The following is a 27406-nucleotide window of genomic DNA, read 5'->3' on the forward strand; positions in this document are numbered from 1 at the left end:
ATGGTAAAACTTCATGGAAGAAACTATCTCTACATGTGCTTTCTCATGTGCAGTGTCTTCGGTTTACTCCCAATGACAGAGAAAATTGCAGCAGGTTGGTGTCAAAACCAAAGCAAAGAGATAAAAATATCCTCCCTAGAACTGTCAGCTTTAAACCTATGACAGGAATATTTGGGGAGGGGTTGTGTTTTTTCCTTTATTTCATGTTTTGTTTTACACTACAGTTCCTCATTTGTCACTGCAAAGAAGTCAGCAAAGTAAATAAGTATGAAGAGCACTACAAGTAGAAAGTTAATGGCCCAAAACAGAAAAGACCCTGGTTAATGACAATTTAGTGCTCTGATCAAATAGATTTCAAAAATGAAGTGTTCCCTGATGCTGATTTCATGCAAACTTCCCAACCTCAACTGCTGCAAAGACTGTTCAGATATATATTGATTAAACGAAAAAAAGCTACAAAATATTGAGTAACATCTGTTTGTAACGTACTGTTCAGACTACTACACTTCTAATCAGGTTTGCATCTTGTAGGAGACAATTGTTCTTGGCTCAAATGCAAGCCAGGTGGAACCTCTTTAATCATATAAGAAGATCCCAATCTTCAAGGAAATTTTCTGTTCCGATGTTCTTTTTAGAGACATCCGATTAGAAGAGGATGAATTCCCTCTAACAACTGGCATAATTACATGCCTTATGATGGTTCATCACTTTAGGATATTGCGGGGGTGGCAAAAAAATGGGGCATAAGAGCTTTAAGCTTTCTTTGAATTGGTAACATACTGCCACCATCATTTCAGAACAATTTGCCACATGTCAGGCTCAAGGATTACCGGGACGCTGCAACTTAATCTGCACTGTTTCTTTGACAATAGCCAGAGCAGCAGCTGCTGAATATTGTGATGGATTTACACTGCTTACCACCTTTATTTTAAAACAAACAAACAAACAAAACAAACAAAAAACCCCAAAACACTTCTGCCTGACATCTATTCCTTAGACATTCTTTCATATAACTGGTCTACAGGTCAAGGCATATTTTTTAAAAAAATAGTGAAAGGTGACCATGATTACTCTAAAATTTCACATACACACACACACACACACACACACACAAATCACTGAATCATTTCGCAGGGAAAAAAGTACACCACTGGCACAGCTCACACATACAATTTGTTCTTGTGAAGCGTGAATAATTTCAAGTCACTTCGGAAGTCATCCAGAAAAGCTCAAGTCTAAAGAGGATCTTGATCAGGCGAAACATCCTGAACATGTCTTCTGCAAATAATATGAATACCTGCAGTCACAGCCATGGAAAGGTTATGAAGTAACGTAAGCAATATTTTCAGTGAGTACAAATATTGATACAAACTTATTTTAATTGTTAAACTACCTAAATCTGGACAACTGTGTAAGAGCCATATCAAGTTGCAGGTCTGGGCATCTTGTAAGAAGTAATTGCTGAAGAAACACGAACCAACAGCATGAGCTGTTTCAATGCTGTAGAGGAAATTGGCTCAAGTCTTTTAGTTACTCCCTTTCTCATGTTTGTAATTTCTTGCTATATTATAGCAAGTTGTGTTTCACTTGAAGCTCCAGACTGGACAGTAGTCCAAAGGCTCCAAAGCTGTTGTATAGAAAGTGACAGTGGTTTGAAACCTTGTTAGAAGCCGTATACGAGTAGCCAAATTCACAGTCATCACCCCCACTTCTTCATGCCAAAAGAACACATTTTTCTGCTGTAACATAGTGAATGCTAGTAATAAGCTACTGCAGCAGAGTCCTTTCAGTGATGTATTGTGTCCAAGTCTCCAGAGGATTTCCATTGTACTGCTATTTGGCATGCAGTTAGCCGTTTTTTTGCCAGATCCACACAGTTGTGATTAGCTAGTTACATACCACACCACAAAATGTCTCTTATTCCAAAACAGATGCCTATAATGACAATTTAAAGACACTACTAAGTGAGCACAGTGAGTCTGGAAGTTAAGAGGAAGACACTACAGAACAAAACTTGGTTTTATTCCTAGTTTCTGCACAGTGAACATGCATGCAGTGACTGGGTAGTGGTTACCTACATACATTCAAAAAAACAACAGGGACTCGATCAATTAGCAGCATGTCTACAGTACAGAAGATAAGCTTTACAAACATTCACTAGAACAGTTAAATAGATAACCAGAAACAGAGCCATATCCCAGTAAAAAAAAAAAAAAAAAACAAACAAAAAAAAAAAAAAAAAAAAAAAACAACACCAAAAAAACAAAAACCCAGAAGACAGCTCACTAAGATACTCCATGGGAGCAAAATGCTTAGCAGACAGCTTCAGGTCAGCAGTTGTGAAGAAATTCCAGTCAAGGCTTCCCAACATCTCCATTCCTCCCACAGCCCATCCATATAATTTTGAGAGTTATTTAAAATATTTTATTACTTCTCTGAATTCCAGTTTTAAGCTGAGGGAAGCAAAAGGCAATCTATCCTAGTTTAACCCCGGAAAGAATTAGTGTAAACAAACATGACATGGTGAAAGGCCACTGAGTACAACTCAACAGCAGACTGTACTATGTTCATGATATTTGTTTCTTATAATTTGAAGATATCAGAAAATATGCATCTCTTCCCAAGTTTCTTAAACACTGAACTTGATGTTGACAAAGGATATTACAACAAGAGCTGGTTAACACACACCAGAATCAAAAGTTGCCATTCCAAGATGCTGACTGCAGGAACCGATGTTCTGCTGTTGCTCTCCAGGGGTTCAGGCACTTGAGAACCAGAACGTGTCTTCCACATGCTAGGTGCCTGTCCTTAATGTCCCCTTATGAGCTATTCAACTGTGCAAAGTTCACAACTTCAGTTTTGTTTCTATCAGATTGAGAACTGGGATTCTTTCTCAAGCCAGTTTTCTTTTCCAGGTATCTTAAGTTCTGAGCCATTACTATCTTCCACAAACATTTAGCCATAATATAGGGTATATAGTAAGTTTATATCTATCTGCCCTCTACACAGCCTGTAAAGTGACATACATGTTGTTGCTGGCTCTCCATTCCCAACTGAGAATAAGCATTGAAGCTCTGACAGATAAGCAGCCATAGTCCATCCAGTTCCAGGTTCTCATTCCTGGTGATCCTTGCAACAGCAGTGGCCTCAAGTGCACTCTCAGCTCCAAAGGGGAAATTCCAAGGGGTCACAATTCACAGGACCTCACAGTTTTTTCCAGTGACGACAAAAGATTTCAAATTTCAACTTCTGCATGTTTCTCAGCTTTACGTCACCTTTCCAGAAACACGTAAACGTACCAGACAGCACACACTTTGCTGGACTACCAGCACTTTGTTAAGTTCTTAAGTCAAAAGATGATCATGATCTTCAGCTTCTTGCTCCTATCTCACATCAGATACGAGATATTAGTTAAGTATTTAATCAAATGCTGCTTTCACAAGAGAACCCTGAAGCCTCTGAAACTGAAGTAATAGTCTGGGTGACTCAACTTGGCTACATTCCATATACAACAACATTTATGAACCTGAGACTTATGTCACACAAAAAAAAAAACAAAGCACAAAAAGACCACAGTTCCAACTCAAAGGTTAACACGGTCGAACACATCTTCTATAGTAAATATCACTTTTTAAGGAAGTACATTTTTTTATTTACTTAAAATAATCTGTATCAGTAACATCTTAATGTCATCATAGCTCAAAAATTCAAAATTCAGTAGTCAGAAAGCTGGGTAAATAGTGATAAAACACTCCACATTTCCACTGTAGATACATTACAAGAAAGAAGTTAAACTTGCTCTCTAACTAGATAAAGCCAGTCTCTCACCCAAATGCTGGAATTGTGCTCAAGGTATTAAACCTATGTTCCACTTCCTAGTCAGTCATCTTCCCTTTGATGCCCTGAGTAAGGTATGCTTGCAGCTTACTTCTTAGCTAAATCTTTTAAAATCACCAGGAACAAAACAGAAAGAACACGTTATACAGAAATGTTAAATAAAAATAGAAATAAAAATATTTAGGACATTTGACAGGTTTGTCCTAGAAAGCTCTCAACTAGAAATAAAAATTTATCTAAGTTAAAACCATTCTCCTTTCCTAAGTTACAACACCTCATTTCAAGACATTTCTAAGAACAATTCCTTGGGGAAATCAAACCAGCTTTTAAAAGACATATCATCACATCTAAAGATTTATCATTTGTTTGGTAAGCATAATTCACTGTTAACACCAAATTAAAAATACCTTCCTTGAATTCAAGACAGCATGTACACATGTTTAAATTCCAAGTATGAGTCAGTAGGAGAAAAGGCTAATGAAAAACTTCTTTTTTTTTCCCCATGAAACAGGTATCACAGTTAACAACCAACTCAACATTTCTCAAGCAATCTGGTTTTTGAGCCTTGACTGAACTTGATTCTTTTTCTCCTTAAGAGAAGGTATCTTCCCCTGTTTTTTAGTATGTCAAGTATTAAAGCTTGGATTCAAAGTAACCAAAGCAAAACCTATGACAAAATATAGGGAGGCCATTCATTAAAATCTAAGCTATAACTATGTGAAAAATAGCAATGAGCAAATAAATTTCTAAGACCTAGGTAAGAAAAAATAAATCCCTAGACACATGGGTATGAACACTCACGTCACCACGTCAGACCGAGTGGGGGGTTTTTTGTTTTGCATGTGGATTTTCACTCACCTATAAAACAAAGAAACCTCTCCAATTAAGACTATAGTGTAAATCCTTCTGAACTGCCACCTATAGAGAGAGCAAACAGTTCTTCACTTAAGAACTGCTTTCATATTTTTTTGAACTACCAAATATTAACAGGATGATAGATGGTAAACTTGTTCTTTCTGAATAAGAACAAGAGAAAGACAGTAATAGACAAAGCAGAAATAATTCAAGTGTCTCTAACAACAGACAACAACATTCATGCAGAGATACTTTTACAAATTGCCTTGTAGTGTACAACAGCATTATCCTGTTCACCGTGTATAACACAAGAGCACTTGTAAGCATTAGGCAGCCCTAGTAGATGACAAAACCAAAAGGAAACAGAGATACTAGCTGAGGTTGACCCCAAGTGATCTATTTTAAGATATTTCATCTGAGCCTTTGAACTTCAACAGGAATAGCTTTAAAAAAGTCATGTTAAGGCACCTTTATCATACACTCTCAACAAAATTTAGACAGACATCTAAGTGGCTTCATAAGTAGATGAAACTCTTTTTACTATTTAACTGTCAAACAGACTTTGCCACAGGTACCAAAAAAGTGTTAAAGTGCTGATTGAGCAAATGTTAAAACTGGCACTTAAGTTGCAGGATGAGGCAGGTTCACATTCACAGTCAATGTTCACATACAATATTATTTTTACTTCCATCCAAAGTAAAAGTAGCACAAATTGAACAGAAACACAATTATGAACCGCCCCACTCCCCTCCAAATGTACAGACGACATCAGATATTTTGCTTGTTTTGACTCAAGTTGCATCAAAACTATGCATTAAATGCAGCAGAAGCTTACTGTCTTAACCCAACAAAAGAAACAGCAGGAGCTAGAAGCAGACTACAGGAAAGTAGCAAAATTTGGTCTTATCAAGTAATTTGCATTTAGCAAAAGCTCTTCTGGTTCTACGTGATTTACACTGCACTGGTCCAACGTATTTGCACTGTGAAAACTACATAGTCTGAACACCATGAAAGTACCAAGAATTGGATGCAGAAGTATTTTTTAATTGGAGGTAATCCATGTTCTAAAAAAAACAAGTGATCTGCTGTCATGAGGCAGCCAACACCTTTATCCTTCTTTGGTCATTTAACTGGATGTACACAGTTCAACCGATACATATGTATATATATATACACATATGTACATATATATACACATATGTGTGGGTGTATATATATGTATATGTATACACACACACACATATATATATGTGGTAGTGATGTTACAGATTTAACTTGTCTGGCTGAGAAATGAAAGGAACTGAACCAAAGGGATCTTCAGGAGTATTTTTCTGTGGAGCAGTATGTGACTCCACATTCTTATCTGAAGATGCTCTCCTGTCCACCAGCCCGCCTGTAAAAAAAACAAAACAAAGAAACCCACCCCCCCACACACACAAAAAACAATGAACAAAAAATAAAATAAAATAAAAATGGCAGGTCTTACATCTATGCAAAGATTTCTGCTGTATGGAGTAAGGGAGAAATATATTCTTGATCAGTTTTTTTGCATGGTTTAGGGATATCCTGCATCTTGAATTTACACTTTTGATCATTCAGGAAAATTCATCCACACAAATCTTTTGTTAATTACCCTGTCCCACCAAAGGTACCGTGTACTTGCTGATGGAATGCTTTAAATGAGGATCTCTCTTACAGTTTATTTGCAGTCTATGCACCCTGCAATAGAAATCACTAGTCCTCTGTGCTCTTGAAGTTACAAAGCCAGAATCACTGTGCTTATCTAAAACAAAAAGTCATTCATTATATCCAAGTTTTGGCCAGCCTTTGCCAAAAAGAGAGAAGGTGACAATCCCAGCAAAATAGCTGGCAATACTTCTCATTAAACATGTAACATCTGTTTGTAATTAAAACCAATTTCAGTGTCACATAATATGGAGAAACGCAGTGTCTATTTTGAATGGTGTTCAATCCTTAGGATACCGATTTACTGTCTTTTAAAAGGAGAAATACGAAAGGTGTTTGACAGAGTCAAAAATTAGTAGCACTACAAATGGGAAATACAGGTTTTTCTGTCTAAGCTCCTACGCTAAAACTGCAGCAAACTTAAGACCCAGACTGTCCAATCCCAACCACCACATCACAGCTCAGGAGGGTCCAGAAAAGTCCATCAGCAACTTCACACCACCACCGTGACACGACATTCCACCTTCAGCTATTATCCCACATTCTCTGTGGAGAAGACACCACATTTTGCTCTTCCCCTTTTTCACAGCACGCAGCTGCTCTTCTAAACTATTTGCAGCACAGTCATCTTGACAATTTACCACTGCAGAGATGCAGCTAAACTGTGCCGGAATAACCTATCAAACTACCTACACTATTCAGTCCTTCAAAGCAGCAACCAGGAGGCTTTACTAAGACAACCACCAGGGACTAGAGAGCAAACTAATCTACTTTACATATAGGCATATTAACTCTGTGTACAAAGCCCAAGAGTTCTGAAATTACATGCCAGTTTTCACAGACAAGGGTTCTGTTCATATAAAAGTGACTGTAATGTGAATTGTCTTCCTCTTACCTACTGTTAGACTCTCCAAAGAAATATGAGTGGGAGTTGTTCCATTACAGGCTACCCCTACTTAAAACTGAATCCCAACTGAAGAGGCCTGGTGCAGGAGATGAAGTAGCTCATCTCACCTCAACGTATACATATTGAAATAGGCAGAGACTAACCAATCCAGGCAAAATGATCTTCCAGTGACACAGCCATGCAGAAGAGAATACTAGCAAAGATGAACAAAAGCCGAGCATGTTTTATACCATCAGCTTTGACCCTTAGAGAATAACAACTGCCAAGCATCACATCCAACAGCGGTACTTTTGATTCTAAATAGCCATACTGACATGGCCTTCTCTCTTTAAGGAAGAATGGGTTGGTTTTGTCTTTTGCTTTTTGGTTTTGTTTGTTCTGGGGAGGATGGTGTTTTAATTTGATTTGGTTTTGTTTGTTTGGGTATTTTTGAGTTTTGTCTTTGAAGAAATATGTGCGACCTTCAACAGGCAGACTGAGAGATGCATTTGTTCTATAATCCTTAGTGTCCTGCCTCCAGAGGAAGACCAGATGTCTGCTGCACAACTTGCAGGCAAACTCTAGAGAAACTTTCAAGGCTGCAACAACCCTTAGGAGAGTCCCTGCACATGCTGGCAGATAAAACTAAAGAAGTAAGTTCAAGCCCCCAGATGATAATCAGATCTCCCAACTTGTGCAGCAGGGCTAGGGATAGCGGAAAATAAAATGGACTGAAAGGCTAGGTACACAAGAAAAATTAGGCAAAGTGAGAAAATAAAAAGTTTCAACCCCTCCGTGGCATCTAGACTCACACACAGTGAGGATACCTGTCCCTGGAAAATTTAAGTTTTAAAATCATCAGTTCATCAAATCTAAGGCTACTGGAAAAGGATAAGCCCTTTTCTCAGTATTCTGAGGCTCAGGTATCATTTGTCCACCTTTTAACAAGACCCACTTTATCAGAGCATTTTAGAGAAAATAGTGATGGTTTCTCTAGCTTCATGCAAGCAGAAGTAGATGCAATGGGACTGTCAGTATTAAACATTATTGTTCTTCAGATGGAACTTCCTCAAAATAAAGATCCAAGGTTTTTTTCCCCTCAGTGAATAATCATATGAATGCAGCCCAGACTGCTGCCAAAGACATGACCATGTGCCACAAGGCACAGCAGATCCCTCCATAGAAAGGCGCAGTTATTTAAAACCAGGAACAAGGAATCCAGCTGTTCCATTCAAGTGCTAGGCAGAAGATGCAGCTCTCTCAGAACTTTCAGAAGTATGAGCAGCAGCCATGCACAAAGACAACCTGGTAAGAACCACAGCTCTTTCCTGCACAGATGGCCTAAGTAGTTCCTTCATACTATGCACACTGCAAAGGAGACATGCACAAGGCTTAGTAGGCTTTGCACACACAACTGTCTCTGTTGAAGCACCAAGACAATTGTGGGCATAACAAGCATATTTCTGCAATTCAGAATGAAGGATATGGTAGTACTTTTCCTGGTGAGAAAGCTGACTTGTTTCCTTGGCTCCCAATTCTGCACAGATTATTAAGTGGTTATAGGAGCTCTTTGTAAGAAATTAATTTCTTCACAATGTTGTCACAATCTCAGCATCATGTGTTGCTTCTGGACCATCATTAATGCCAATAATGACAACAGCAATGTCAAAACAACAGTGCACACAAAACCCAGGAACTTTAACCTGTAACTCTGTATCCCAGTTCTCTGCAAAGATGCTCAGTTTAGAAATCTTCATTCAACTGCACATCACTTTTTACAGAAACAGTAATCTTTTTACTATTAAAACTTACACAAAGCATAAGCAAGTTATTCTGTTCTACAATTTAGCTCCATTTTGAAGGAAAAGTGATTATCACAGCAATTACCATGGCATGTGTATAGTGATGGGTAAGACTGATGTTAGCCTGAAAAATTTTGCTGACATCTTGATACTCTAACAAAGGTGGCATATACTTAATTACCTGTGTATTATTGTCATGAACACAATGGCTTTGAAAAAAATTTAACTCACTTTAAGTTATTTTTAATTTATCTATAAAGCATCAGCTTTAACAATACAAACCATGCTTTGGAAAGTGGTTAGAAAAGATTAATGTTCTGAATGCTACTCAGCCCCATGTCACCTTGCAAAAAGACAAACTTATATAATACAGTACATGAGTTATAAAGTACAGGACAGACACTGGTTTTAGTAACAAAATTTAACAATTTAACAAACCCATATCTTCAATTCTCCTTCCTCAAGAAGGCAAAATGATTGACAGTTAAGTCAAAAATGGAGGAAAAAATTACTTGGTAGTAAACAGCAGTTTTGTCACATAGGAGATAACCTACATCTAAAGAGAATTGAGCATCAATCCTTAAGACTTACCTGAGAAAATACCAGAAAGTATTCTACAAGTAAAGACAACTGGCCTAAGCTTTAATGGTACAATACATCTCCCCATTTCTCATTACTCCACATAAGTTTGAGATAGTATCAGTAGACAAACTTAAGTATAAATATTTCTGCTTTGACTGCAATACAGGCATTAACACTGCAAGGTAAGTTAATATGATCTTTTGCACAAAACACATACATCTTATCAGATCTTTGAAGTCTTTGATGTATGTGGCTATGTGCACACAAACGCACATACAGAGATTAAAACAAGCAATGTTCCCCCTCTGCACTGGACCACTTTAACAGAAATCAAGCCAAAAGGCCTAATAAAAGCTGCAACTGCATCTCAGGTTATGTATAAACAAGCCTGCCATCTAGTGTACCATTAGTCCACTCTTTTTTTTTTAAATGTTTTCTGTATTCAAGTTACTAAAAAACCCTAATGCTGGTTATTACTAAGCAGAACTATGCTGTTATATTTACTTTTCTCATACAGCATACAAAGTTTATTTTTACATCCAGCTCTTCTGAGTATTCAATTATCTTAACCACGAGGTAAGCCAAGAACATGGCTAAATTAATTCGGTCTTTAAAAACTTTAGACTATTTTCAAGCATGTTGTACAAAAACTGGACAAAGAAATTACAGTTACATCACTGTACCATTTAGATACGGCAGATAGCAGCATTTAGCTCCAAGTTTTTTTCCTTTACTAAGACTGATGCAGGTCAGCATTGCAGCATATAGAAAGGAGTTGCAATTGGACTGCCTCGTCATGCTCTCACTTTGTGAGCTTGACTTAGGCAAGCAACAACAGTCATGGCCTCCAAATAATTTTGGGGTTGTCTTAGTAACCCTCTGCTTTGCATTTGTAGGGTTCTGCAACCAGTTCTCATAATCTAATCTAAATACAAAGTCTTAAGTCCTAATAACAAGGTGTACAGAAGAAAATACATGTAACTTAGGTATCAAAGACTGCTGTAAAACCTCCTGATTAAACAGTTATATGAAGCTCTCTAGAGCCTGCAAGGAAAAGGAAAAATCTCATTCTTAAAAACAATGAGTTATAAGCAATTGGATATCATTACTTCAGACTGTATTGTGTTCAAATTTGTGAACAATCACACTGTGTAGAACAGACTTGCAGAAGTTTGGTTTATGACTCACCTTATCTAACATTGGCTCTTTCTCCAGCCTACTATAACCAACCTAGGCTGCTACTTCAGGCAAGCACATTTCTTGTATAGCATTTTCCAGCTTTTTTGTAAAGCCATTTGGAATATGCCCTTGATTAATTTCTTCTTCACTACTCATATTTATTTAAGCCACATGTTTTGAGCAAATCAATTTCACAGAACTTACCATAACTACAGTCAGCAGTCCAACGGTCAGGTACAGATTCCAAAAACAGGTAATGTTGTGCTGACCTTTTGGTTGAAGCTAACCTTCTCCAGATTCAAGAAAGTATAATTTCAAAAGACTGCCAAGGTTTCCTTTGGAAGCAGCATGCCTTAAGATATTCACTTCTAAATAATTTAAAATTCTAAACTTATATTCACAAATGGAACTTATTTTTTGGCCAGCACATTAGCCATTTTTCCCAGCTTCCAATAAGTAATTCTACCTTAAAATGTGTGCAGGCTACCTCCAAATCTCAAAAATAGGAGTCTCATTTGATCAACATAGGATACAAGTGGGGAAAAAAAAAATAAAAAAAAAAATCAACTGCCCCTAGCGTCTGGGGAAAAAAAAAAAACAACACACACACACAACAAACCACACAAAAAACCAACACAACAACAAAAAACACCAAACACATCACCCCGCACAAACAAACAAAAAACCCAAACCCAAACAAACAAACAAAAACAATCAAAACCCAAAAACCCAACTTTCCTTAAGGATTAACAGGTAGTGTGCACATCTTGCTCAGTGACATGCAAGCAAACAAAACCAAGAAGAAAAAGACCGAATTGAAGGCATAAGGGTTTTTTTCAATCACTTGAAATTAAATTCTACTGCATTTTTAATTGCAAGGAACTTGCTGACAGTCCACCAAGTATATACAGTATAGATTTTGACACTGTGACATCTTACAAGTCTCACGAATAAATCCAGTCTTGATAAAACCAGTTTTAGGAAGATCATTCAAAGAGTATGTGTTAAGGAATTAAGAAAAGCCTGACTTCAAGAGGAAAAAGTTTATTCAACTATTGCCATATCAGAACAATAAAGCAGCCCTTACACATAGCCACTCATCAAAAAGGACATTACAGAACATTAACAATGTCCAACAAGGTCCATTTTCTTTCAGGCATTTTCAAAGGACATATCAGACCCACAGGATCTTCTGCTTTGGAGTGCAAGAAAGAAGCTGGAAAGGAATAAAGCAAACAGCCAAACTTTCCTTCCCATCCGATAACATACCTCTGCTGTTCTGAGCTTCTTGACAATCAAGGTGACACAAGCAGGACTTAAGAGCTAAGGTGTAATCATTTCTGCCAGTAACTACCAGTTTTAGACAGTGAGTTCCTAGTGGGCGCACATTTTCAAAAAGGGAAAGGAAAGAAAGGAGACAGGCCCAACTCTGTCCTCAAACGCTCCAAAAGAATTTTCTGTACACAGACTGCATGGCCTTTAGACAAGCCAGGTGTTAGAACTGCTGAGCAACCACAGAGCCCTTATTTATTGTGAAGCAAAATAAGCCTTCAAACGTCCCTTACTTGATCTTAGCAGGTCAAATTCTCTGTCCAGCAGCTCCTCCTCTGTCAACTTGGAAAAATTGTCCTCTCCAAATGGGTTCCAGCCTGACATATCAGGTGGGTTATTGATGTTCTGCTTTGAATAGGTGGCAATTGCCTCAGCATCAGGAATACCTGACCTGCAAAGTCAGTTAATGGAAACAAACAAAAGAAAAACATAACAGAATTGTTTATAAGAGTAAAAATCTATTATATGTTTCATTATGCCAAAATACTACATAAAAGTAACACACAGGCATGAACAGCTCATCCCAAATGCATATTCAAGGTAATTGAAGATAAAATGGATCACTTGAAGTATGTGGTTTTGATTGCATAATTTCCGTATAAAATCCTTGGATCTTTTTGCATTTTTTCATTGTAGTCAAAGCACAGAAACATTCATCAAGACAACATGCAAGGGCAAACTGTCTTTTTCCTGTGTTCATTTCTCTACCACCATAGGAGACAGGCTTGTTTTTTGCAATAAACCTCTAATAAATGTCTAAAGTTTATCTGTTCTCAATTTTCAAATTTCTTGTGAGGCACTATAAGCATCTTTAAATTCTACATCCATTCAACTGATACAATTAACTTAAAACAAACAGTTGTCATGACAGCTTCTGCACATATGAGTCTTATCTACACAGACAAGGAAACCTTTGACCAGATGCGTTTTTCCTTTCACGCATGTTTTAGCAAATTACACCTACCAATAACTCTGTTCAAAGTGGACTAAGGAAGAAGGAATCAAGAAGTTACTGCCTGCTAACTGGTTCTCTCTCTATGCCCAGGCAGGCTCTGCAGGCCACACCTGCAGCCCTTAAAGACAAGGGCAATGGGCTCCTTCCTGTCTGCAGTGGAATGGCTGATGCCATTCCACAAGACTACTGGCTCCTTCTGCTGAGAAAAGGAGGACAGGTAGTACACTGCAAAGCATTTAACACAGCAAGGGAAAAGAAACTCACCCCCTGTTCCTTTAATACAAGAAGTCACCTTTTTGCTTTACAATATTATTCTTATGCATTGCAAACCCTTGCTAACCCTCAGTCATTGATGTGAAGCTAAACTTAGCAGGATCAAAATCTTCAGTTAAATATACAAAGAATCCAGAAACATACACATTTACTTCCAGACTAGAATACTTCCTTTCAGAAATTAGTTGAGACAAAAGTAGTCTGGCAATAGACTTGATCGAAGTACAACTGGTAAGTCTCAGATATGGGCACAGAAGTGCAGGACAACCCCCTCTGCTAGGGATAAGACTACCAAATTGGCAAAATAAAGCCAAACAGGTCACAGTGAGATACAAGATTGTATCAATCCTATCTACAGCAGGAAAATACATTGCCTTTGCTCTTTCAATACACTGTAGCCTAGAAAAGACTCAGAATGGCAGCAGCACCTGATACATCTATGTCATTATATGAACTAAAAGCCTGTGTCAAGTTTGACTGCACTGAAGGCTTTGGCACTCCCACAAGTGCAAAGGGTTTCTCCTTCAATATCCTATATTAGTTACCTGTATTGAAATATATCCTAGATCAGAACATGAGCGACACAGGACAAATATGTGATTATTATACATTTATCTTTTTATTAAATTGAGAAAGGAAGGTTTTTTTCATTCCACATGCTGTTTTTAGTAAGACTTCATGGGAAAGTTATTATTTATTATACTTCATTAAGCAAAGGTAAGTCCACAGGCCTCTGTGTCGAGGGTTTTGATTGCACGGTGACAATAAAACCATGGCAGATGTATTGTTAATCTCCTCTCCCCCTGCTTCTCCCTTCAGCCTCTCCCTCTCCCCCCTTCCCGCTGCAGACAGGCGATCAGGAGGGTAAGAAGGACAGAGAGAAGAGAGTTGGAAAAATTAACAATGTTTTACTAATGCTAGTAATAAGAATAGAGAAGATAATACAAAATATACAAAACCAATCTTGAAAGTCCCAGCAACTGCAGAGTCGGCACCCAATGTCATGGATTAGACTCTGCAGCCAACTGGATTCAGTCTGTCACTAGGCCTCAGTTTGCAGGGACAACTAGCAAGATCCTCTCCTAATGTCAGCCATAAGCAAAAGGGGCGAGATCCTCGTGATCTCCCACTTTTATATGAAGTATTCACGTGAATGGGATGCTATACTCGGTCAGTTTCTTGGTCACCTGTTTCTTGTTGCCCCTCTCACGAAATGTGCATCAATTCATTATCAATAACCTCGCATTCCATTGTTATGTTTACCAGAACATGTATCTGGTTTTCCAGGAAAACACAGCTAATATTAAGGCTTTAGCTGACAGGCAAATTCACTAAAAGAGAAACTTGTTTTTAACAAAACAAGGACACTCTGCAAAGGGACCATATCCCTGATTAGGTCTACTCCATGGTATAGCATACTTAAGCCAGACCACTGATCAATGGGCACAAGACTTAGAACCCCTAGCAAATAAATGCCAACTATGAAGCCTCTCTTCAAAAATACTACCCTCCAGACTGGGTCAGAGGACAATAAAGTGATAAAATTAGTGTTTGAGATGACTTTCACATGCCTATTACCTCATTAAACACAGGCTACTGACCATCCAAAGCAGTGTTTAGGAGTCAGCTTCTGAATTAAGTCCATCAAGGAGAAAAAGGGGAAGGCAGGTTAAGAAGATGAACCAGGCTGATCTGTTCATGAGTTCCATGTCACATTCTCCTCCCAAAATAACCTTTACCACTAAACGGCAACTACCTAACTGCTTTCAGGAAGCAAGCAAGTAATTCCTGCAGAAAGGATTCCGTTGGGCTCATCACAACTAGCAATGTGAGCAGTAAGTAACCCTTGGGCACATCTGTATCAAAATACTTGCCTGCTTGCAGGGTAGGGACAATCTGCCACTGTTCCAGCATGTACTGGAAGGGACCCAGGGTAGGAAATTAAGGCTGGTGAGAAGTCTTGCGGAGAAGTGATATATTCAGGAGACCATGCCTGTTGCAATTGCTGTTGCTGCTGAGCAAGCATCTGCTGCTGCAGGAGAGCCTGCTGATATTGCTGCACCAAAATAAGATAACAATCAAGTTACTAAAATTCACCTGGGCCAGCATAAAACTCTTCTGCTGAGTAACAATACCAGTCTTGCCGCCAAATGCACCAAATACCATACTCCAGAAAAGCTTGGGAGCTCCAGCAGAAACAAAAAGCCAAACCTGTCTACTAGACAGGTAAAAAGAAATTGCCCACTAAGTCAGTGACACCAGTCTTCTCTGCCAATGTATTACCACTTAGCTTTTTGCAATTGTTACAAGCTACGTATATGCTACTGCAGCACAAAGCAGCTCGTTATCATCGTAACACTGTTCTTAAAAATCCCTAATCAAAATTTCATGACAATAGCTCCTGACTTTCGAAAAACACGTTATGCCAGTTAGCTTTCTTGCTCTATCTGTACTTTTTATACATGTGTACATTCTTAAATGCAGCTTTAAAGTACTTGAAAATATTAAACCAGTAGAGAAGCCATTGTTTCAAAGCTTCAATGTCAGCAAATGACAACATATTTTCCAGAGTATCCCTCTTATGACACACCTCAGTATGTAACTATGTTGCACAATATACTTGTTAGCAACAGTATCTCTGCTTTCAGCATGCAAGGATTTATCTTGGCTAGACAGGCTTGTTCTGTATAACCTTGGCTGAATTATATCACTCCAGAATATTGTTTCTTTTTTAACAAGCAGCATGCCACCCCTATTTTAAGAAATCCAGTAATTTATGGGTGTCACCTGTATATTTTTTTAATACTACTTTAAGGCTTAGGAATTTTGCATGGTTTCATCAGGTGCACTTCCATCTGCAAATGCCACATAATACAGCTATATAATACATACACAATAGGCCCTGAAAAGGCAGTTGCTGGCTACCTCCACTTAGATTGTTGAACTACTCAGTCATCTTAGGCCTAGAGTAGGAATTTAATGCCACTATGTTTTCCGTCACTCTGTAGCATAACATATCATCATTGCTGTGCTCATTACTGGAAACTTCAAGCACCAAGTAGGTTTCAAATTAGTAAATCGATACTTAATGAAGTATCTGATTAAGACAACTGCAACTCTAGATAAGCTTTTTCAAGAAAGTCTGGATCAACTTTTCTTTCCCCCTTCCCCTCAAAGGCATCCACAGCTCATTACAACTACTCAAACTTCTCTTACTGCATCTTCTCAATATATTTACAAACCACTTCTGTTCCATTCTTGACATACCATAGCAGAATACTGTGAAGGCTGCTGTTGGTACATGGACTGCATCACCAGCTGTTGTTGGACCATTTGCTGGTGCATCGCTTGTTGATACTATATTTGAAAAGAAGAAAATATCTTTAAGAAGTCATGATCCTCACTTTAGGAAGATACAGATGTTTAGAAGAGGCATTGATTAAAATATCACTTCTGTGCCTCAACAGCATTTTTCAGTTAAAACACCACATAATCGAGAATCAGCTTGCAATTCAGTCACTGCATTTTTATGACTATCTGGAATCCTTTCTTTTTCTTCCCTGCCCATCCTCCCCTAGTAATACTTGGCCTGTTTAACAAAAAAATTAGACTACACATTCTGCACTGCCTTTTCTAAGTCAAGTCAAATCTCACATCCCAACTTCTGCAATTTTCACCAGTGCTGAGCCCATTTGGAAAATAATTCAGATCTGCTTTAAATAATAACATGTCTCAAGACAGAAGGAAAAAAAAAAAAAAGAAAAAAGAGAAATAGCAATAGATGTCTTGGACAGAATCTGAAAGTTCTTGGCTGACCCAGTTGCTCTTATATTGTGCTTACAGTTATTTACAGTACGCAAAACTTAAAGGTATGCAAGCTGGCTGTGTTAGAATACACAGTAACCACGAAAAAAACTGTGTGAACAGCACAATTAAGAAGAGGAAGCTTGTCAATGACCAAGAAAAAGCGAAGAAAGTGAAAAATTGCAAAAATCCAACTCAGATGCTGTGTGTGTAATCACCTACTCCAAGCACAGAATTGTCACCTAGATAATTCCTAACATTTACCTCAAGCATATTTACACATACACAAAACCTCTATTTGGGCCACACAGCAGGAACTGGAAGCAAGCTGAGATTCAGGGTCAAACAGCAAAAACAAGATAACACAAAAAAAGCAACTTTCTAGGCTAAGCTTTACAGTGCCTATGAAGAGACAAATGTGCAAAGGTAAAAAAAAGAAGGGGCAGGTACAATGATCCCTTTCTTCCTCCCAGCAGCAAACCAGCAGGCCACAGCAGCAGCAATCACAGAATCACAGAATGTTAGGGATTGGAAAGGACCTCAAAATCATCTAGTCCAATCCCCATGCCAGAGCAGGAACACTTAGATGAGGCTACACAGGAAGGTGTCCAGGCAGGTTTTCAATGTTTCCAGAGAAGAAGACTCCACAACCCCTTTGGGTAGCCTGTTCCAGTGTTCTATCACCCTCACTGTGAAGAAGTTTCTTCTCAAATTTAAGTGGAACCTCTTGTGTTCCAGTTTGAACTAATTACCCCATGTCTTACCATTGGTTGCCACCGAGAAGAACCTGGCTCCATCCTTGTGACACTCACCCTTTCCATATTGATCACTATGAATGAGGTCACCCCTCAGTCTCCTCTTCTCCAAGCTAAAGAGACCCAGCTCCCTCAGCCTTTCCTCCTCCCAGATTGGTGTCATCAGCAAACTTGCTGATAGTGCACTCTATTCCCTCATCCAAGTCATTGATGAATATATTGAATAATACAGGCCCCAGTACTGACCCCTGAAGCACTCCACTAGATACAGGCCTCCAACTAGTCTCTGCCCCATTGACCTCAACTCTCTGGCTTCTCTCCTTCAGCCAGTTCGTAGTCCACCTCACTACCTGATCATCCAGACCACACTCTCTCAGTTTAGCTGTGAGGATGCTGTGGGAGACTGTGTCAAATGCTTTACTGAAGTCAAGGTATCCACTTGCTTGGATCCATCAAGCATCCACTACTCTGCCATCATCTATCTACCTCGTTATATCCTCATAAAAGGCGATGAGGTTGGTCAAGCACGACTTCCACTGGGTGAAGCCATGTTGACTGCCCCTATTGACCCTCTTATCCTTGATATGTCTTGAGATGACACCAAGGATAAGTTGTTCCATCACTTTCCCAGAGATGGAGGTGAGGCTGACCTGTCTATAGTTACCCGAGTCCTCCTTCTTGCCCTTTTTGAAGACTGGAGTGACATTTGCTTTCCTCCAGTCCTCAGGCACCTCTCCGGTTTCCCAAGACTTGGCAAAGATGATGGAGAGCAGTCCAGCAACGACCTCGGCCAGCTCCCTCAGCACCCATGGGTCTATCCCATCCGGACCCATGGATTTATGGATGTCCAAACTATTTAATTGCTCCCTAGCCCAGTCCTCATCAACCGAGGCAGACTCCTCCATTGTTCTGACTTCCTCTGGGGCCTCAGGGGTATGAGGCTCCTCAAGACAGCCTCTGTCAGAGTAGACAGAGACAAAGAAGGCATTCAGTAACTCTGCCTTCTCCATATCATCTGTCACCAGAGCACACACCTCATTCATCAGTGGGCCTGTATTGCCTCTGGTGTTAGTTTTATCTGCCATGTATTTGAAAAAGCTCTTTCTGTTGTCCTTGACCCTTCTCACCAGGTTTAATTTTAAGGAGGCCTTAGCTTTCCTAGTTGCCTCTGTACACCCTCTGACAATAGCCTTATATTCTCCCCAAGTGGCCAGCCCCTCCTTCCATGATCTATAAACTCTTCTCTTCCACTTGAGCTTACCCAGCAGCTCCCTGTTTAACCAAGCAGGTCTCCTGGCTCCCTTCCTTGACTTCCTACGTGTCAGGATGCTCTGATCTTGAGCTTGGTAGAAGCAGTCCCTGAACACTAACCAATTATCTTGGGCCCCTTTACCTTCAAGCATCCTTGCCCATGGGATTTCCCCCAGCAATTGTTCGAAAAGGCCAAAGTTTGCCCTGCTGAAGTGCAGGGTTGCAATTTTGCTTGCTATTCTGTTCCTGCCACAGGAGATCCTGAACTCCACCATTTCATGGTCGCTGCAACCAAGGCAGCCCTCAACCTTTACTGCTTCAACCAGACCCTCCTTGTTAGTAAGTAAATGTTTAACTGGCATGTAGAGTCAAACTGTTATTAACAAGCACAACATATGCCTCTCACAGCAACTTGTATAACACCTTTGACTTGTACCTGCTGAATGTAAGCATCCTGAATTGTAGGCTGCTGCTGCGGCAGATGGTGTAACTGCTGTAGTCTCCAGTCCCCTTGCTGCAGTTGCTGGAGAACTCTGTTCTGCTGTGGGTGATGTTGGTTGGTTCCTGGGGACTGTAACATTTCTTGTCCATTCCCTGGTCGTGTGGTTCCTGTAATATTCAGACAACACTACTAACATACTATCTCTGAAACTGAGCTAGAGAGCTCCCTAGCAGTTAACTCTTTCATTGAACAATTACAAGGCGAAACAATTTACAAACTTCCCTTCCCAGTCTGACAACTAGTAAAGCTGTTAGATACTAAGTTCACTTCTTAAAAATACTTCCAGGCCTGTCAATATACAATTTCTAACTATAACATGGAGGAAGACTCCTTTGGTCTCATCACAGAGGAAGCTGGGTTCAAGACTTCTGCTTTAACTCTTGAGTTTTAGATTCTACTGTCTCAAACCCTAACCCTCAAAGCACAAAATTTGGTATGCACACAAAGCATATATGTTTTTATTTATTTAAGGGAACTATCAGGTCTCTTGCCAAATTCCCTTCAACAGGACACAATTTCGTCAATTCAACTTTTTTTTTGCAGCCTTTTAAGTAAGCAGCTACTAACAAATCAATCTCTCTTGCACACTCTATTCATGTTCTCAAGTGCCCAGGATTGATCTGTTCCTTGTCATAACAGGAAACACTTTCACAGTTGAATGTTATTTGGATCCTGTACAGTACAAGTTGTTTACACCTGGGACACAGATATTCTCAGTGGCCTTTCAGTTAGAGGTTTTCCCAATACCACCACTGAAACTACTCCTCCATGAAACCAATCTACACTTGATAGCCTGAAAATTTAAAATAAAAATAAAAATAAAAAAATTAAAAAATCATCAACAATAGGGCAATATCTTGTCTTTGAAAGAACAGCACTGCCAGGCAGCGTGCTGGCAGTGACTTCCAACCCTAGTTCGCTTAACACTCAAAACATTTATTGCAGTGCAAGTACTGTAACAGATATGTAACAAAGTGTAACTAGGAAAGTATTCAAGAGATAAATTAAAACTGTTTAAGTGAATATTTATTAGTGCCAGAACTCTTTTTGAATGAGATAAAGAAAAACTCAAAGGATTTACTGAAAATCCATTTAACTTGATTGAGTCTCCCTCCATTACTCCTCTCTTGCCCCTCTATCACACTGACAGTGCAATGTGAAATGCAGTGGTCAATCACTAGAGAAGTGAAATTTTTACCTGGTTCCAGTCCAGACATAATACCAACATATTGTGGACATTTCATGACTTAATCAGGCACAGGGAAATATTTTTTCTACTACAATGAAAGCAGTTTGTTACTGAAGATTTCAGTAGTTTTAGTGATTTATTTGAAAGTCAAAGCTGAACATGAACTTATCACACAGTCTGCAGTGACAAAGCCAGTTTAAAAAAAAAAAAATCATTGTTAAGCACAATTATAACAATACCTTCACTTCTTAACTACCTGCACGTAGCTTTTGTGGCATTTGATCAAATTTATTACTTGGACATTTACAGTCTTTCAGAAAGTATGAAGATTTGGGATTTGGCATATAAAAAAACCAGATGAACTAGAGACAATAAAGAAATACAAATTCTTTCTTCGTTTATTTTGGTCCATCTTTAGACTTTGATAAATTACCTTTTTGCCCATGATTACCAAATTCAGCAAGAATTTGTGCTTTGACTGGAGTTGCTGAGTTCTGTATGGTCAGCACACTAGAAGTGGCAGTGCTTGAATTGGCCTTTGGTCTTTGTCGCGGTGCAATTGAGGTTTCTGTTGGTCCAATGGTATCTGTTATTCTGAAACAGCAAGTTTTCCATAGAAGAGACTTGGTTTAAAAAGTTTAAAAACTATTTCTTCTTCAAATTAGACACAATATCTCTCTTAATAGGTCAACTACACCTTAACCATGTGCTGCTCTATTTCTGAATTGGAATTTAACACCTTAACCTTTGTTTCCCAAAATTCCCCTCATCAACCATTGCAGCCACAGGATACATAACTGTTGCAGAACACCATTATGAAGGAGATAGACAACAGCCAAGGAGACCAAGGCACTAGATGAAATTTCACTGTACAAGCTTTTGTGAGGTTACAGTACTGAAAGGTATGTGCAGAGCTTGAATCAGCGATCCTTTAACTAGAGATATGATCACTCTTCATACATATAGGAAATAAGATTAAAAATCTTCTGTTAAGTCAACTCATGTCTATTTTGTTCAAAAGAGAGATTTAGTCTCTGGCAGTTATAACATCCATAAACTGCTCAAAACATTCACATCTCCCATTCAGTACTTCAAGGCTGTTTAACAATCCACCAGGGTAATGAAGATGTGGAAAACCACATGCTTTAATCCTGTTATCAGGTTATAGGTATGCATTTTTTAAACTGTCCAGCTGCTCAAAAACAATAATTCACCATCTAAGCTCCAATACCTAACACCTCATGCTAGTTCCTCACATACTATGTCAAGACATCATCTGCCTTAGCCTGCTGTAACCCGAGCCATCAGAAAAATCGTTTTTAAGAAGCACTGTGAATCTTCCTGCTCTTGTCAAGCAGATTTAGTCAGAGTTTAAAACACTATTACAGTCTAGGCCTGCCTTCTGCTGCATGCTACCAGCTGACAGCACAGCCAGCAAAACCAAACATATCCAGACTGTGACATTAAGTTACAACAGCACAGACACCTGTATATAGCTCAAAAACACAGCTTAGGTGATTCTATTAATTTGCTTCTCAGTCACAACAGGTTAATCAAGCCAGAGCTGCAACAGAGCTGATAATTAGCATTCAATATCAAAGTACGTAAGTCAGACATGTTGGTAGACTCAAAACCCAAACTTCTGTTAACAAGGAACAAAAGCGTAAAGGATTCTTTCAGCATTAGCATTAAGCAGACAACATACACTACAGCAGAAGTATTCAATAAAAAGAATTGCTAGGAATTCCCAAGGTTTTGGTTTTATTAACAAGTAAAAAAAAAAAAAGGAATATTTTGGTATAAAACCTGGAATTTTTGAAAGAACAAAATCCATTTACCTTCAACAAGCACATGATAGCACATTTAAATAAAACGCCTAAGAACAGTTTACATTTACCATATTATCCTCACCTCCCACTAACATCTCTTCATTTCTTAATTCACTCATCCTGATAGGAGAAAATGAGGTAGATCAGGAGCAGACTGCTAGAACTTCCTCATTCCATCACAAAACAGTCTCAGTTTCTCTCTGTAGATTCTCAATGCAATCAAAAAAGCAAGGCAGTGGAATCCAAAGAGAGACTTGAAGCACTTAGAACCGTAGATTATCTATTCTAGTGACGTCTGCTACTAAGATGCTTCTTCATTTATTAGCAAACTGATGAAAATAGGTTTCAGACAAACGCAATATTTAACAGTATTAGTAAAAAAATAAAAGTAAAGCCACATCCACTGCTCACCTTGCTTTTATTTGGCTTTTTCTAGCAGCTGCCTCACTAGCTGTCACGGGTTCAGGAAGAGTTGAAGGGACAGGAGAATGCTTGGGAAAAATAAATTTGAATACATTAAAAAAAAAAATCCTGAAAGAAAAAATCATTATATACTGGAAAGAAATACTTGGCTTCAAGTTTTTCATGTTACAAGGCTTCATGCGGAACTCACTCACATGGCTGTAGAGTGGAAGTGTTTTAATTTCACAGTATCTCTATTTTAACTTATCTGTTACAAAAGTAAAACACAACAAACATTACTGGTCTGTGTCTTAGGGCAACTACTTCATTTACACACTATAAACTATTAACAATAAAGTAAAACATTTTCTCCAAATGTAAGAACACTTATTTTAGCCTCAAGTTGAAGAACTAAAACAAAGCCTAACCTTTGGGTGAAACCACAGTAGTTTTTCAGCCCATGCAGCTCTTCCACTGCAATACAAATTCCAGAAAACAATGCAGTATCTAAGCTTCTGTGGTCCTTTATGTTATCCCCATCTCAGTTTAATTCCTGAATGTTAAACCTAAACTGCACTTAACTGAGGCGAATGGAAGATCTGAGGGAGAGAAAGAATATGCTCACAAATTACTCATATGCCAACTCCTTACGTACAGTAAAGCAAGTAAATTGGAATCTGGCCACAAATAGTAGAGACGGTTACCAGTTTTCAAGTACTGTTTCTGAAGACTACCATCAGGGCTGGAATTAGTCAAGAGTCTAAGAAGAGAGACTCTGACTCTCCCTTGAAAAAATAAGCTGCTGTCAAAGACAGGACATTGGACACAGCCAGCACCTCTTCTAACCTAAAATGGTCACTCTTATATTCTCAATAAACTTCAAGGGGGAGGGTTAGGAGTGCCCACATGCATGTTTTTGTTCTGCTTCTCTTTGAAGGCAGCACCAGGCACTAGAAAGGCAAGTACTACAGAGGAAATCACCAGCAACAGGAACCAGGGCATAGATTTACTGCTATTATAACAATGACATGGTAAAAAACAAACAAACCCAACACACAAACCAACCCAAACCACCTCACCATGCACCCCAAACAGCTTCACTTTGTAAGAATACCCCAGGCACTTTAACTTTTCTATGTCTGTCTCAAGGCAAAGGGCCAAGCAAGCAGGCAATTCCTATCCACAGCTAAAAAAAGGAAAAAAAAAAAATCCAAGAAATAGATATATTCTCAAGTCACTCTAGTGAGCTGATACAAATCCTCCAATAAGTAACATAGTAATGTCCCAAATTATGCTATGCCAAGATAAAGTTTTATACTTGCTCATACTTCAGAATGAAATATTGAAAGGAAAGTGTAGTTATTGCACCTCCTAGCCACACGTCACAACATAATGCAAAACCATTCAAAATACCTGAAATTTAGCCTTTACCTACAGACAGTGGGCACTTTAAGGTTTTCTGACTTGTTTTTAACATACCCTAGGTTTCAAAAAAAAGCAACACATTTACTGAACACCTTCTTCTACAAGGATCAACAACGACAGAATTCAAAGGGATCTCAACAAGTTCACTTGTCTGCCTCCAAAGGCAGGGGTTACTAGAATTGACATCTATTCCAAAATGAATTGAGATAAGATTCTTCCTAATGCCTACCTCAGGAATCACTGAACACCACTGACAGGCCCTCAAATTCCATGGCACAGTAACTACATCTGCACATGAGAGATGATCTTTGTTTTAAAGTCTGAACTTTCTCTCAAAGTTCAAACTCACATAGAAAGTAAGAGTAGGAATGTAGGCTAACCAAGGCACTTTTCTGGTCACTGTACTCCTTCCAATGGATTAACAGAATTGCTAAGAATGATTACGGAAAAGGGTTTATCCAGAACAAACACAACTGCTCTTGACACAACATTAAACTTTCTATTGTCAACAAGTCTAAGTTCCGTAGTATATTTACACATTAATTATACCAGACACAAGAGATTAGTAAGGGTTAAAATCACAAATCAGTTGGTATTGGTGCAGTATCAATACAATTCATTAAGTTATGCCTCAAAACTAAAATCTACTTTGTTCAGAGAGTTAATAGTGTATGGGTACAATAGCAGCTTGAAGTGTACTCTGCTCTGTTTTAAATTTAGAAACAAGGTTTAAAAGAAATTGAAATAGTCTTTCTCAGTTGCTTTCATAGACCTTTCTCAATGCTACCTAGAAAATCTACTAAAAAATATAAAAAAAACAACCTTAAAGACTACTTACATTCATATTAGACACTGGACAGTCCTTTTTGGCAAGTTTAAAGGCAATGTAAGACACTTGAAAGATATCAGGTCTCTGTTCCTGATCTGGTTCAAGCATATATCCTGCAAAAATTGATAGGACGAAATTATCACCATTGGACATTAAAGAGCCTATTGAGGCAGTGTGCTACCAGAAGAAATAAAGCAATTCCACCAACCGAGCTTTCCTCAGAAAGAGTACTACTGATAGTTATGGCATTTTGGGTTGTGGTTGTTGGTTTTTCGCTTGTTGTTGTCAGGGCAGGGAAAGGAGGGCGGGGAAAGGGGGGGGGGGGGGGGGCGCGGTCTGGTTGGTTGGTTGCTTGCTTTGTTTGTTTGTTAATTTACTTTCTGTCAAATACTTGCTTGGGTCAAACATAATTGGAGAATACATACACTGTTTGACATTTTGACTCTCAGTTGTGGAAAGGATAGCTAAACTGCAGTAGTAATTAATAATTTCCAAGTCAAACAACATAAAACCAAGGCATAGTACTAGTATTTCCCAGGGTTAATACAAAATTCAGTGTACCCAACAGAAAATTCACAGATTTCACTGTTTCCATCATGCTAAGGTTCTGTGCCATCTTTTGTCTTGCAGGTTTACTTGGTTATTTACTTGGTTAATATGGCTATATTAAAAAAATACCTAGTTCCATGGATGAAAAAAGACATTTTCCTGAAAAGATACGAAATTTCTGACTTCCTTCTCAAACATTAGCTTCCCAAATTAGATGGTTTGCTGCTTTTTAAGCAAATAAAAGTTACTTTACATTATTTACAATATGACAGAGAACAAAATCAGGAAATCTTGCCTGACTGAGGAACCTAAATAAACAATGAAAGAGATTTTCTAAACAAGCAAAGACTCCAAAATATGTTCAGCTACAAAGAAAATTAACAAAATATGAAAACTTAAGTTCTCAGTTTTGATGAGAAAACACAAGCTATAGTTCCAAAATGCTTCAGTAGTACAGCCCACCATAAATAAGATGATGTAAAAAATGAAGGTTTTTTAAAATTAATGTAATTTTAGACACATCCTACAATTTTGCTCAAAGCCATTATTTTGCAGCCAACACAGTTCACAGCAAGTTTTATTTTCAATGGGTTCTACAAAATACAGCAGATTAAAAGTGACAGCACCTTTAAGCGGAAACAGAACACTTAGGAAGTGACTTCGGCCATTTGATTCTGAAATATTAGATTTATGAGGTGGAGAACATTCAGCTTTTTGGGGCTGCTATTCCAAATGGGAAGGGAAGTTTACATTATTAAATTATTCCCCACCCACATATATTCCATGCCAGTACAGCTCATCTTGGCACAGAACTTCATTGAATCTTAATAAATTAACCTTCATGCTTATATGGAGACAGGATTAAAATCTGTACTCTTCTATAATAGGAGCACTGTCTGACACCAAGAAAAGTATTTAATCATTTGAACATGAATGTCAGTTGTGTCAGTTATTAAGTATTTACAGAAGGTAAATGCTTACCATGGAAACTGCTTCTTCTCAATTAGAAATGTGTGCTCAAATGAGTGTCTTGGATTTGCTATTTCCTATCATATAAAAGCATCACCTATGTGGTCAACACAACTTAAAAATAATTCATAAGAGCTCCCACTCAAACTTCCTGAATTTTTCATATTTTGTCAGTTGCACTCTTTGAAGTTAACCTGCTCGAAGCTGAAAACAAAAATAACTGAAAATACTCATGACTACTGTAAATATTAGATCCACTATCTCTGTACTTGCATAAGAAACTAATCACTAGCCTCAGAGCTTCTTGTTGTCCAAATATTTCCTCCATACTCTTTGTGCTTTCAAATGTTTGTGTCTGACACCCTGGGTTGCACAAACTTTATCAGATTTGTCTTCTATAAACCAAACTACAGTGAAATTCTCCCCAGTGCAATACATCCCAGTACATATGTTGCTACACTAAACTTGCACTTCCAATTCATCTAAGCACAACTGTCCAACTTGAATAGAAAAAT

At 38.4% G+C, this 27406-nt stretch overlaps 1 protein-coding gene across 1 annotated transcript in view; it reads right to left on the reverse strand.

Moving 5' to 3' along the window:
• The window catches only part of BMP2K (BMP2 inducible kinase), a gene marked incomplete at its 3' end in the record, with an annotated part of 60376 nt that overhangs the window by 6946 nt on the left and 26024 nt on the right, over positions 1–27406 (reverse strand). Inside the window, exons 8-15 of the mRNA XM_080343427.1 lie at positions 25383–25486; positions 23129–23208; positions 21322–21482; positions 19634–19806; positions 16655–16744; positions 15262–15443; positions 12393–12550; positions 5972–6085 (exon numbers count right to left, since the gene is read on the reverse strand). Coding sequence (XP_080199553.1) covers positions 5972–6085; positions 12393–12550; positions 15262–15443; positions 16655–16744; positions 19634–19806; positions 21322–21482; positions 23129–23208; positions 25383–25486 — 1062 coding nt within the window. The remainder of the gene's footprint in view (positions 1–5971; positions 6086–12392; positions 12551–15261; positions 15444–16654; positions 16745–19633; positions 19807–21321; positions 21483–23128; positions 23209–25382; positions 25487–27406) is intronic.

Source organism: Nesoenas mayeri, assembly GCF_963082525.1.
Source record: "Nesoenas mayeri genome assembly, chromosome: 4".
In the NCBI taxonomy this organism is placed as follows: Eukaryota; Metazoa; Chordata; class Aves; order Columbiformes; family Columbidae; genus Nesoenas; species Nesoenas mayeri.